Raw genomic sequence first — 13947 nt, forward strand, 5'->3', positions numbered from 1 at the left:
TTCTATTTATTGGTAGATCATTCTAACGTGATCGCTATTTCAAATTATTTTTGAGCTATACTAGGTTAACTATTTAATGTTTGGTTTGTCTTGAATTGCAAAGGGTTCGAATTTTTAGAGCGATTTTTTTAATTGCCAAAGTCAAAATAGCAAATTTTGCTCCGGGGATATTTGATCTTTAACACACAGAGAGAGAAAGAGTTGACAATCTTGATGCTTTACATCTCATGCTCTTTCCCTCACATGCTTATTTGATCTACACTGATGTAATCTTAATTCTTAAGTGCTCATCAATACAATATACTTCAATGATAAATCTCCACCAAAAAAAAGGAAATTCTCTCCAAATCACAATTACAATAATTAAAAAAAAGAAGTTTCATAATCTTAGATCCATTGTTTCTTGTTTTTGATGAACAATTAGATCCATTGTTTCTGACAATTAAAACTAGTGGCAATTTCACTTTATACACTAGATCAAAAAGAAGGGTAAAAAAAAAGAGGGGACATTACCCATTAGTATGTTTCTTTTTTTGAGTAAAACTAGAGATTATAGCAACCACATATATAGGATCCCAATGAGGTAATGAGTAGGTTGAGAAAAATACCAAACAAAACCTACAAAAAATAAGAAAAAATAAAAGAAAAGTAAGTGTTGGTAAAAGATTGGAAAAGCCAAAAGGTATGTCCTCTAACAGCACAGCAATAAATTCAAAAGAGTTAGTTAACCAATTAATCAAAATTAAAAAATCTTCCAACTCCAAAACCCAATCCTACTTATTTCCCCCCCCCCCAACTCAACCCCACCTCTTGTAATCCATTTTCCATTTCTTTCCCTATTTTCCCATTGGGAAAACAAAACAAAAAGAAAAGCAAAAACAGAAAACAAAACACACACTCTCTCTCTTTTTCTCTCTCTCTCTGGGTGTATCTGCATTCACTGTACACACACACAAAAACATCGCTCAAACCCCAACTCCCCACAGCATAGGACTTGGATCCTCCAACCATTTTGTTTCTCTCTCCCTCTCTCATTGGATCTGAGTTCCAACTTCTCAAAACCCACAGTTTTCACAGATCGAACGAACGAACGAACTCCCACCCACCAACAAAAACGGCGGCGTTTCACGACCAAACATAGACTTCACCCATTATATCGATCCATCCCGGGCATTTCTCCATTGAAATGGGAAATGCCCACCACTCCTGACATTCCACCACTACTAAACCATGAGCAAAACAACTCGCCACAATAACAATACCAACAACAGTAACAACGACACCACCACCAACACCAATAACAACGACGACGACGGCAACGAGAGCGAGTGTTTCTACGAGTCGCTCGACCGAATCGCCTCCTCTTCTTGCTCCTGCTCCAATTCCAATTCCAATTCCGATAACGAAAACGACGCCGTTTCTGTTTCTTCTCCTAATTATGGGTCGGACCTCCACCGAAAGTCGTTCCGGGCGCCCAAATTCCCAATGGGCCTCTCGTCCAACTACGATATTTGGATCTCCGAACCCTCCTCCGTCTCCGAACGCCGCTCTCGCCTCCTCCGCCAAATGGGCCTCATCAACGACCCGTCCTTGTCTCGGACCACCCGATCCATTTCCTCCGATCATTTAGCCTCTCAATCCGACCCGACCACCTCCGCCACAATCGTCCGATCCAAATCAGACGGTACCGATCGTGCGTACGATTTATCTTCTCCTCCTCCAATTCTTTCAATTCATTCCTCCTCCTCCTCCTCCTCTTCTTCTTACTCTTCTTTTGTACATAATAGTAACGGTAATAACGGTATTAGTAACTGTAGTACTAGTGGCGGTGGTGGCGGTGGATCGAAATCGAAGTCGTCTTCGCCGAATAAGCTTCCGGCGATTCGGAAGAAGTCGTCGGCGTCGGCGGTGGAGGAGGAGGAGATTGACGACGAGGGTTTGGATTGCCAAAAAGAAAGAGAGAAAGTGTGCTTGATAAAGAATCTTGACAATGGGAAGGAGTTTGTGGTGAACGACATTAGGGAAGAAGTCAAGGATGTTGAGACCGGAAGGCAATTGACCATGGAGGAGTTTCAGATGAGCCTAGGGCATTCTCCGATCGTTCAGGAATTGATGCGGCGGCAGAATGTGGAGGATGGGAATAAGGATGGTTTGGATTCCAATTCCAATTCGAACATGGGGGCGGCCGCGGCGAAGACGAAGAAGAAAGGGGGTTGGTTTAAGAGTATAAGGAATGTGGCGAGTTCGGTAACGGGGTATAAGGAGAGACGGAGTAGTGACGAGAGGGATACGTCGTCGGAGAAAGGGGGTGGCGGTGGTGGAGGGAGGAGGTCTAGTTCGGCCACGGATGATAGTCAGGATGTTTCGTATCATGGACCGGAGAGAGTGAGAGTTAGGCAATATGGGAAGTCTTGTAAAGAGTTATCGGGGTTGTATAAGAGCCAGGAGATTCAAGCTCACAATGGGTCCATTTGGAGCATTAAGTTTAGTTTGGATGGGAAGTATCTTGCTAGTGCTGGTGAGGATTGTGACATCCATGTTTGGCAGGTCGTGGATTCGGAGAGGAAAGGGGATCTGTTGTCAATGGAGAGACAGGATGATGTGAATTTTAACTACTCGTTTGTTCCCAATGGGTCGCCAGAACCAAATTCGTTGTCTCCTATTATGGACAGTCATTTGGAGAGGAAGAAAAGGGGGAGGACATCTGTTAGCAGGAAATCGTTGAGCTTGGATCGTATTGTGGTGCCCGACACTGTGTTTGCACTTTCGGATAAACCCATTTGTTCCTTTCAAGGACATAGTGATGATGTGCTCGATCTTTCATGGTCCAAGTCTCAGGTTAGTTGCTTTCTTCATGCTTTCTTAGTTATGCTTTTGTTTACATAAATAAGTCAAAATTCTCATATCATGGAATTGTACTTCTACTAACAGGTAAAGATTAGTAGATATAGCGATTGGTAATTTATTAACCAGTTGGCTCTGTAGGATTTTTTATTTTTGAAAGCTATATAACATGAGAACATTGACATGCCTGCCTTCTATGTCAAGACAAAGGGATAAAGTATCTTCAGGATTCTCACTTTTTAGGCAGCAGTTACTGAAAAAGGACCTTATCCTGTCTTAAGGTAGTTTATAAGGGTCTGTATTTAAGTGTTGGGTTTATGGATATCTTCTTTTCTATTTTTATTATCAAAATTAATTTTGTGAAAACTCCGCTTCTACTGTTATATTCTCTCATTCAGAGTGCTAAAGTATTAAGCTCTAACTCAGATACCCATTCTCCTCTCCTGTAAGAACCAGATTTAGGGCGAAGTTTTGTGTTATAGGCCAGCTAGGTACACATGTAACTTACAATTATTATAATAAAAAATGGAATACTTTATCCAGGGTTTGTGCATGGTTAAGACTATTTTTCTAAAAGTAGAAATGTTCAGTTACGATGGTGTCTGCAGATACTTTAGGCAAAACCTGTTTAGTGCCCAAGCATACCTCATGGTTGATGGGTTTACTAGCTGCAGATGCACTAAATTAGCAGTCTTCTGAAATTTAACGGTGGTATCTCTTGGTGGGACCCTTCTCCATATTGTTGCTAAATTCTTTCCCATGGGATTCTTTTGAAAGTGTCATTGGGAAATCTCTTTCTCATTTGGTCAACTACGCCCAGCAGTTTACATTTATAAACAGCAAACAAATTGGTTCTGAAGCAGATCTCAGCTGTGATTATCAGCACTGTGAAGCCAAAGCTGATTTGATAGTCCATTTGTATGATTTATATTTTAATATATATTGTTTTGGAGAACCTTTTATTTACCTACAATGGCACATCTTCGTGAATTATTGATGCTTAATGTTCAGCATTAAGTTGTAGGAGAGGAGTGTGTGTGTGTATGGAATCTACTGCTGCACTTGGCAAGAAATTTATAGCACAACTTATGATATGTAATCATTGTCAAAGGAAAAAGGTGGAAAAAAACAGCAAACTCCATTGCACTAAATTAGTACTTCATTGAAGAAGTTCTTTGCATATTGTGCACTAAATTAGTACTTCATTGAAGAAGTTCTTTGCATATTGTGCACTAAATTAGTACTTCATTGAAGAAGTTCTTTGCATATTGTGCGTTTTCATATTTGGTTGTTGATTCGTAGAGCACTGAATAATTTATAAAATAAAATAAAGGTAATTATAAAATGCCTTTGACACTCTTACAGAACAAGATTTTTATTGTTATAGTAGCATGGAAAGTTGGTATTTTGTCATTTTCCTTTGACCAGGGGTCATGATAGGTGTTAAAGTTCAGATTTTATCATTAGATACAAAAGAAGAAAGGTGATGTCATGTCAATCACACCTATGTGTAAATAAGCTCTATAAGAATTAGCAATTGATGGCAGTATATAGCTTTGGAATTTTAGTTATGGTAATGTTTATTTTAGTAGATGCTGGAGGTAAGCGGTGTGATTTAGACAGAAAAGAAGTGAGCAGTTGTCAGCTCTTTAAAAGTTCTCTAGTTTGCTTGCTAACTTTACCTACTCAAATGATCAGCTTATAATTTGGCTGCTTTCTGAAAATGGAGCCCAATGGGAATTGGTTGTATTCTGGCTTAAGTATCATATGAACCGTGATTTGTGATGGTGTGTTTATGTTTTTTGTTAAAAATTCTTCTATAGGGTTGAAGCAAACAAAGATTAACGGTTGTGTTGTGAATATCCTCTTTTAATCATTGAGACTATTCTACTATAGGGTGTTAAAAACGGAGGTCAAGGGGGCTAAAAATTTTCCCGGGGAGGAGCATATGGAAATTAAGAGCTCCACCTAGAGTTCTTTTTCACATGGATAGTTGTTTGAGGAAAGTTTTGACAACAGATAACTTGAGAAAAAGAGGGATAATAGTTGTGGATAGGTGCCATATGTGAATTCAATGGGGGAGTCTGTGGATCATCTTCTATTACATTAATATTGCTTGGGAGTTATGGGCTTTAGTTCTCTGTTATTTTGGGGTTAGTTGGGTAATGCTAAAAGCATTTATGGCTTTATTCCCTTCTTGGAAAGGGAATGTTGGCAAATTCAATAATGGGGAAATTTGGATGGTAGTTCCTCGAGTTTAATGTGGTGTCTTTGGAGGGAAAGGAGCTTATGTACTTTTGAGGGATATCTTGGTTGCATATCTCAAGACCTTATATGAATTGACATCTTAGTTTTCTTCTTTTCGTATTTTGGACTTCCTAGATGATATGTCCTTTAGATGCTAATTTCTTGGTTTCTTTTTCCTTTGTATATATTTTCTATTGTTCTTTTGGTTCTTTCTTTGTATACTCCCTGTGTGCTAGGATGGCATTCCTTTTGTGCTTTTTAAATGAATTTCAGTTACTTATTCCCCCACCCCCTTCAATATAACAAAAAACAAAATAAAATAATTGTTGAGACCATTTTGTGGTGATTATGTCTTATTTTGACATGGTACTTTTTGTCTCTTTTCTGCCCTTCATTGAGGTTTTCTTTATGCATAATTGTTAAGACTTTTAGTTCATTTTAAATTATTTAACACTTAAATTGTAAAAGTAATTTAAAGTTTTAATCTGTCCTCTTTGTTCCTGTTGTAGTTAATATTTAACTTAAGTGTGGGACTGATCACTAATGGTTAGTTCACCAGAGGTTATGAACTTGGGAATGGCTGTTTGGTGCAAGTAGACTTTCATTTGATGTATTTTTTTGTTTTCCAATGACCATCATCCTGAAGCGACTGGTAGCCAGACCCTGACCCAGGTAGTGACCTGTTAACATGTGTATGCCCAGGCAGCTAGCCTGAAGTTCTCAGTTACTCAGATTCTAACAACTTAGTGTGACTAAACTTTGAATCTTTGACATGGAAAGGTAATAGATTCTAGCATTCTTGCAACCTTTAGCAGGTGGCTTTGGCATTTACAGAATTCTCAAGGGAGGTTTCTTGAATTATTGTTTTATATTTGACACTGTAAAATTGAATGTGTGCCTCTAAGTTCAGCAATTGAATCTTTGTGAATTTTGAGCCAAAGATATGACTTTTCAGAATATTTTATCAATATTTTATTTTTTCCAGCACTTGCTCTCATCTTCAATGGACAAAACGGTGCGGCTGTGGCACTTGCCTAGCAAGTCTTGTTTGAAAGTTTTTTCACACAGTGATTTTGGTAAGTCAATGTGGCCATCACCTGTCTTTTTATTTGCTTTAATTTCTTGTTCAGCCTCTCTTTAGTAGTTGTTGAAATTATAGGCCATTGATATGGATAATTCGTAAAGGGCTCACTAAAATTCTACTGAAGCAGGAAAGTAGGACACTATCTGGTTTACTTTTGGGTTCATAAAGAAAATATGCTTCACTTTAAAAAAAATTAAAATGCAGATTAGTTGAAAGTTGACTTCTGATTGCTTCTTAAGTGATGGGTTTCCCTTTTCTTCCTGTTTCCTTTTTGCCTCTAAGTTAACTAGTTGCATACTGCTAATTTCATTTCATTTCTTGGATCTGCCTTGACACAGTAACTTGCATCCAGTTTAATCCTGTTGATGATAGATACTTCATCAGTGGATCGCTAGATGCTAAGGTTCGGATATGGAGCATTCCTGATCGTCAAGTTGTTGACTGGAATGATGTGCATGAGATGGTCACAGCAGCTTGCTATACACCAGATGGTCAGGTTGGTCGTAGTTAATATGCCTAGTTTTTTATATCAAAGACAAAAGTTCAAGTTATATAAAATTCAATTCTTCAATTGGCTCAAGAAATTTGTTGGTTTTTTGAAGGGTGCACTAGTTGGTTCACACAAGGGGAGTTGCCGTTTATACAATACATCTGGTACTAGTAAAGCTCTCTGTGTGTGCATGGTTGGTTTAGTCAAGTTTTTTGTGCACTAACTGTTAATAACTTCTTTATCCATTCATACTTTCAGAGAATAAGTTGCAACCAAAAAGCCAAATCAATCTGCAGAACAAGAAGAAGAAATCTCATCACAAGAAAATCTCTGGTTTCCAGGTAATCTGGTGGCTCTACCATACTGTACTTTTTATGAGATTATTATAAATTCAACTACGATTAGCTTCCCGATTTCTTTCCCTTTTCCTCTCTCCTTGTTCAGCTGATTTTCACTTGTAAAGATGGTTTGTATGTTTACTTTGAGAGACAAGTTTGGTTGACACTTTTCAGTTGCTGATCAGTTTATCTAAACAGTTTGCTCCAGGAAGTTCATCAGAAGTTCTCATCACATCTGCAGATTCACGAATTCGGGTTGTTGACGGTGTTGATCTGGTTCAGAAGTTTAAAGGTATAAATAAAATACACCAAATTGTGTCTTCATTTGTTGTTGTTATTGTTCTTCTTCTTTCTTTTTATTTTTTATTTTCTTTATATTAACATGAAAATGCTTGATACATGAACTTTTTGTCTTAAACTTGACTGGCAAGATTAATATGATTTTACCTCCAAAAGTTGATGCCTTTCTTCATTTCCTGAAGTTCTCAATGGTACTTTCATTATGCAAAGTTTTAAAAATTGCTTTGAACTTAATGGCCCTTGTACTCTATGACTAACTCTTAGATTTAGGTTGTTATAGTTCTGACTTGCAACTATTAGAGAATATTGTAAATATTTGATCTTTAGGAAGGACAATGGTTAAGTCACTAATTTGGAGAGCAAGAACTTATTGTTAACTTTTCTGGTGAAACGCCACTGTGGATCACAAAATTTTTTTATAAACCATTTTCGTAGCCATTTAGTTAAAATATGCTAAACCTTTGACCTTTGGAAATATGGTGTAGCACGGATGTGCTTGACTTGGTGCTCTTTAGAGGCATGTGTAGAACTTACCTATAAAAGAAACTACATAATAAATTAGTTGAACTTTTCAATAAAATTACTTATAAAAAAAAAAAAATCAACAATTTAGTTGGAAAAAAACTTGCTGTCAAAAGGTGCGAATCTTTGAGTTGGACTTGTATGTGGTACTTCTTATGTTCAGTGTCAATTTAAACATTAGATCAATCTTTCATTTACACTATGCCATTATGGTCGACAGAGATGAGGCCCACTACGATCTTTAATTCCATTTGCACCATTTGGGGCAGATATAGTTGTGACTTTATCCTTTTGATTTAACATAATTGTGTGCATTAAATTTTTGTCAATGTATTTTCATGTGCTTCTGGACAGAGATTTTCTTTTCATCTTTTTTAATTTTGTGGTTAATGATTTTGTGTTTCCCACTTTTGTTTGACATGATTAATTTATTTTGCATCCTGGACTTCAACACTGCTTCATTACAAACTTGCGATGCCACTGTCTTTCTTTAGTAAATTCTCTCTTAATTGAGCAAGTTAATCTTTTGAGACATTTTTTTCAAGAGTAAGGGTTGAAAACATTTTATTAAAGGTCTGTTTTAGCTAAATTGGTGCATTTTCTGTTGAAGATAGAGATATTTTCTTTTTGTTAGAGCTAATGGAGGTGGCTAAGGAAAGAGAGAAATTTAAAGGAAGATGTATTTATGTATTTCCTTGGGCTCTCTAACCATATTAGTGTTTCTATATAACTGGAAGCCCTAATGCAGGTTATGCAGCATATCTTGAAAAATAAGAAACACACACACACCCAAAAAAAAAGGTCTGTAAGAGCCAGATGAGTGGGTCAATTGTCCAATAAGGATGAGCTTTGGTAGCCCAATAAAGAAATTCAAATTAGTTTAACTTGAAATCAAGGTGATGTCAGGTACTGTTTCAATTTTTTTTCCTAATCATAAACTACATTAGGAGGAACTTTTCTTTATACTAATATTAAGTTCATGATTTTTACTTATCAAAAAAAAAGTTTATGAATTTTTACCTATAAAGTTTGAAATCAGTTGGTAAACTCTAAAGATGACTTGAGTAAGTTTGTAGGGCTGGCTAAGTGGGAAACAACAAAGATGATATAGATTAAAGATAAATTTAGCCTTTTTACAAGGTTCTTCAGCAGCTTAGAAGTCTGCAATGATTTTTTTTTTTTTTTTTTTTAATTTTTAAATTTGATAATTCTGGGGGTATTTGAATTTTGGATATTTCCATTAGAAACACCAGGAGGTATTAGTTGAGCTACAAGGTTCTTGGTTTGCAATGGTATCTAAGAATGCATGGCAGTCTTCTTGTTTTGAAGTGATCAATAAATGGAATGTGACAATACTTAGGTAGGTATTGATACTGTGATGGATTCTTCTGATTAGATTGTGCAAATTTATTGATTGTATGGTGGGTTTTCACGTTTGTTCTTATATGAGCTCATCTTGTAGTGTATCACCATCAAAAGTAGCACTACTTATCCTAGAACCAATGCTTAAGGTTTAAAACGCAGGTGCAAGTGATCATATATTTTATTATTCATTTGTACTAACATCACAGTGTTTAAGGCATACATTTAAATGAAGTTTACTCACTGAATTTTTTCTTAAGGTCATTAACTCCCTTGTTAAATTAAAATTTACATCTTCAGTTAAGAAATAGTTGGAACTTGAGTGCTTCAAGCTTATTCTCTGTTTTATGTGGTGAACATATTTCCTTTATTTAACATCCTTTTGTGGGCTTTTTTTTTTTTTTGAGGGGTGCGTGTGGGTTCAGTTAGCCCTTTCCCTTCCCTTAAATTCCCTTTCTCCTGGTGTAGGAGGGATATCAAGTCTCTTGTTCAATAACAAGATACTTTGGAGACTTTACTGGTTAAGTTAGCTGGTATCCACAATTTAAATTCACATTCTAATCGTATGTAAATGCAAGTTTCTGAATTCTGTGAACTGGTACTGAAGTTTTGCGTGAAAATGTTTGTTCAACAATAAAATGTTTGAGCAGTGTTATGTGCTCCATTAAAAAGTAATTTGTTAGGGCATCTCTGTTTCTGCTGGATACTTGTGAAGAAGACGTTTTCTTGTATATTTACATACATATTTTGAGACTTATGAATGGTGTATTATACTATATTGGCATATGCATTTCCAGCCTTGAACAATTTTGACAGCTAGAAGTTGGTGTTGGTTCTGTGACAGGGTTTCGTAACACAAATAGCCAAATATCGGCCTCCCTAACAGCAAATGGAAAATATGTTGTCTCGGCCAGTGAGGATTCTTATGTGTATGTGTGGAAACAGGAAGCTGATTCCCGACCTAGTAGAAGCAAAGGTGTCACTGTAACGAGCTCATATGAACTTTTTCACTGTCAAGATGTATCTGTGGCCATCCCATGGCCTGGCTTGGCTGATACTTTGGGGCTACAAGATGACTGCTGTGTAGAACAAAATGGGCTTGACAACAATCTTGATGAGGTCTCCACAGCCAACCATCCTCCTACGCCTGTTGAGGACATTAATGATGGTTCACAATCTGCATCCGGCTGCACAAATAGTCCACTTCATGGAACCATTTCTAGTGCAACCGATAGTTACTTTTTTGATAGAATCTCAGCAACATGGCCAGAGGAAAAACTTGTTCCAACTACCTGGAATCGGAGCAGCCCTCGTGTGAGTGTGGATGGTTTAACCCAAAATGCGTCAGCCTGGGATATGGTGATTGTAACTGCTGGCCGTAAAGGGCAAATTAGAACTTTTCAAAATTTTGGGTTGCCGGTTCGAATTTAAGGGACAAAACGTCAGGCTTGAGGTTGGGGGAAACAAGTCGGTTTTACTACAAAAGGCAGTATGGTCCATTTCCCCCATTATATGGCTACATTTGTACAGAGAATTGGGTGAGATTTGTAATATTAGCGGAGTTCCATTTCTTCTTGTGCTTTGCTAGTCGGATTTGGTGTGCAGATGAAGAGCCAGTCCGACTTAGCATTCCGAAAAAAAGAAAAAAGAAAAAAAAAAAGACGAATAGATTTATTAAAAGAGAGAAAAAAAAAAAAAAATACACCTTGGATCTAGATACCGATGAATTGTGTAATCGGGAATTGTAGAGTTATAAGCATGGGAAAAGCTTATTGAATTAAAAAAATTAAAATTCTTTTACGATTCATTGTCACTGGTCTTGTTGCATCAAATTCATGGACTTGGGGTTAGAGGAGGAATTGCAGTCTGTTTAAAGCTTGCTTATGGTGAGACGCTTTTAGAGATTTATAAAAATTTGATCAGCTAAGCTTGGTTTGTACAAACATTATATGGTGAAAATGTTAAGAAAGAGAAATCCCATTGTCCAAACTCGGAATATGGCGCGGAAGCATATTAGAAACCATGAGCACTTCTATATGTCCGACATATAACCAGCTAAATATATCAGGGGGAAAAAAACATTCAAATAATATAATAAATATATATTACTACTATTTTTTTCATCCATACGGTCTCTTCATACATGTATAATTAAATGTAAGTCATTAAAAATATATATTATATATTTTTTCAATAAAAATTAGTTGTATATGAATTAAATTATTTAAAAACTACAAAAATTTCACTAATAAAAATATAAAGCATATTTGGGTAATTACATTTTCTTCCATTTTAAGTTTCAATGGAATGACATTCTATCTCAAAAATGAAGGGTAAAATCACTCATTTTTGCCGACGTTTGACTCTTTCTTTTTGTTAATATTAATAATGGAATATTTTAAACTTTAAAAAGATTTTCTTTGTCAAACTTTTAACTATGACTAATTAAAATATAACTGATAGAATTTAGGATAAAATACAGTTTTTCAGTACCAGAAGACTAACAATGCCTTAATAGAAAAAGGTAATTAGCAATTGCATGCAAAAAAAGTAAGAAGAATGAATTTTTTAAATATATGTATGTACGTGTGTATATATATATATATATATATATATATAATATTAAAAAAAAGAAAAAAGAAAAAAAGAAATTGAGCCGGCCTTGTCACCAACGATGGCCTACCTTTTGGGTCGTAGGTTGGGGATTGGCATTGCAAAGCAATTTTGGGTTTTTGGTCATTTTTTATCTGAGCTATTGGGTTATTTTAATGGTTGTTCGGTAAGTGTCTTGTGCCATAATGGGCTCATGATCCGAGGATTAACTTGGGGTTAGCGAACCAAGGCTTCTCAGTACAGTATTCAATGGCTGCTGCCTCGACAATATCTAAGTAGTAAGTACAACGCCCTTAGCAAGATTGCATGCTCTCATCACAAATATTTTTCACAATACCATGCATGCGAAATCAATTTACCAATCAAAACATTTTATTATTGCAATGGAAAACTTACCTGGTCTTGGGTTAGGTCCAGTCATATTAATATGATAATATCATAACAGCTACATCTTCTTATCTTATGAACGCGATGAGCTTTAGACATGTCATAGTCATTTTCTGCATGGGTTTTCATTTGCCATATATATATATGAGAGGCTAGTTTAATGCTTAATTGATGAAATATATTGAGTTAAGGAGGGTTAGGATTAAAACTGGGTGGGGAGTTCAAATTCAAATTGATAATATGTTCAAATCGAAATTCGATACTTCTTAGCATAGTACATTCGAGTTTGAATTCAATTCAACTCTTAGTATGAATTCGACTACAAATTTCTTATTACAGTATTTATTTTTAACCTCAACTTCCACATTAAGAAATAATCTCAAACAATTTTTTTTTTAATTAAAAAAAAAACAATAAAAACGAAAAACCAAGAACCCAACAAGTTATTAGAATCATGGTTCCCATGAAAAACTAAATCTACTAAATAATCATACTTTCAAATTTCAATAAGAATTATGTCTTTAATGTCTTCCATAATCATGTAAGGTATAATTGTTCAATGTAAAAGAAGATATAACGCTAAGTCTTTCATATCATATATATATCATCATATCATATCATATCATATATTTATTATCAATATCATATCATATACTATATATAATAGCAGAAGTCTTTTCCTGCAAGAAGGTGCTGCCATGTAGGAAAAAAACCCATCTAAAATTCAGCCACGTATAAGTTAAAAAACGATAAATTATATTGTTTCCCAACTTTAACACACCATGTGAGAGCCTCTCACTCTCTTAGTATAAAAAGAAAAATAACCAACCAAAATACAATTAAAAGGCTTGCAATACTCAAAAAAAAAAAAAAAAACACTCTGGATATAGAGAGAGAGGGAGTGAGTTCTCCATTCCCTCTTTAGACTTAGAGCATCGCTGCAAGCACCTAGAGAAAGAAAAATCTATGGGCATCAACACCGTTAGGCTACATATCTACCACCATCAGATCATCGGAACCGGCTCCGATATGTTTTCCTCCATTTTTTTTTTTTTTAATATTTGGGTATGAAATATTACTTTTTATTGAGTTTTTTTGTTGGATAGGTTTAGATTTGATTTTGGTTTTGATTCCTTTTTTGTTTCGGGCTTTTGGGTTCTCCATGAAAATGTTTGTTTTCTCAATTTTTTCGATTTTTTTTCTTCCTATTTTGGATTACAGAAATCACTAAGCCTTTCCACAGCACAAACCCGTTTGTTCGGCCCACTTATTACCTTTTGGAAGGAACAAAAAAATCAATGAAAAGTGTAAACCCCCCACTTCAATCCCAATCAACCCGATAAAAACTAAAAAGGAAAAACCAAAAACCAAAACTTCCGATTGATGTATATCCACAGTTTGTAGTTAAAAAAAAAAAAAAAAAAAAAAAAAAAAAAAAAAAAAAAAAAAAAACAACAACAACAACAACAACAACATTCTATCAAGGGTCTCTCTTCTTCTCAAAAACCCTTCGTTCGAAAAAAAAAAAAGCAAAGGATGGAAGATCAGTCCCCTCTACCTATTGACAACGCCTCCAACGGACTTCCTATCCATTCTCTGACTTTTTTCCCCACAAATTAGATTTGTGGTATGTTTCAAACTTTTATAATTACAGTTGAGTTTGGTTCTACAAATTAGGGTTAAGGAAATCGAAATTCTGATATGTCACTATCTTTATTAAATATTTACAGCAATGGGTTTGTTTGAATTTTTATCTTTCG

At 35.6% G+C, this 13947-nt stretch overlaps 1 protein-coding gene across 1 annotated transcript; it reads left to right on the forward strand.

The window, feature by feature from the left end:
- The first annotated feature begins 861 nt into the window (after positions 1-861).
- On the forward strand, positions 862-11176 carry LOC115955225 (WD repeat-containing protein 44-like). Its single transcript, XM_031073290.1, has 7 exons — positions 862-2838; positions 6077-6167; positions 6514-6671; positions 6778-6829; positions 6924-7006; positions 7202-7295; positions 10032-11176. Exons 1-7 carry the CDS (start codon positions 1231-1233, stop codon positions 10616-10618), a joined length of 2673 nt encoding a protein of 890 aa, XP_030929150.1. The 5' UTR covers positions 862-1230; the 3' UTR covers positions 10619-11176.
- Positions 11177-13947: the final 2771 nt, after the last annotated feature.

This window comes from Quercus lobata, chromosome 8, assembly GCF_001633185.2.
Source record: "Quercus lobata isolate SW786 chromosome 8, ValleyOak3.0 Primary Assembly, whole genome shotgun sequence".
NCBI classification, from domain to species: Eukaryota; Viridiplantae; Streptophyta; class Magnoliopsida; order Fagales; family Fagaceae; genus Quercus; species Quercus lobata.

Bases quoted from the DNA above. Each gene is read 5' to 3' on its own strand.
- LOC115955225 (XM_031073290.1), top strand. From the start codon at position 1,231: ATGAGCAAAACAACTCGCCACAATAACAATACCAACAACAGTAACAAC. The intron at 6,830-6,923 runs GTACTAGTAAAG...TCATACTTTCAG, and splicing joins CCGTTTATACAATACATCTG to AGAATAAGTTGCAACCAAAA. The intron at 7,296-10,031 runs GTATAAATAAAA...GTTCTGTGACAG, and splicing joins TCTGGTTCAGAAGTTTAAAG to GGTTTCGTAACACAAATAGC.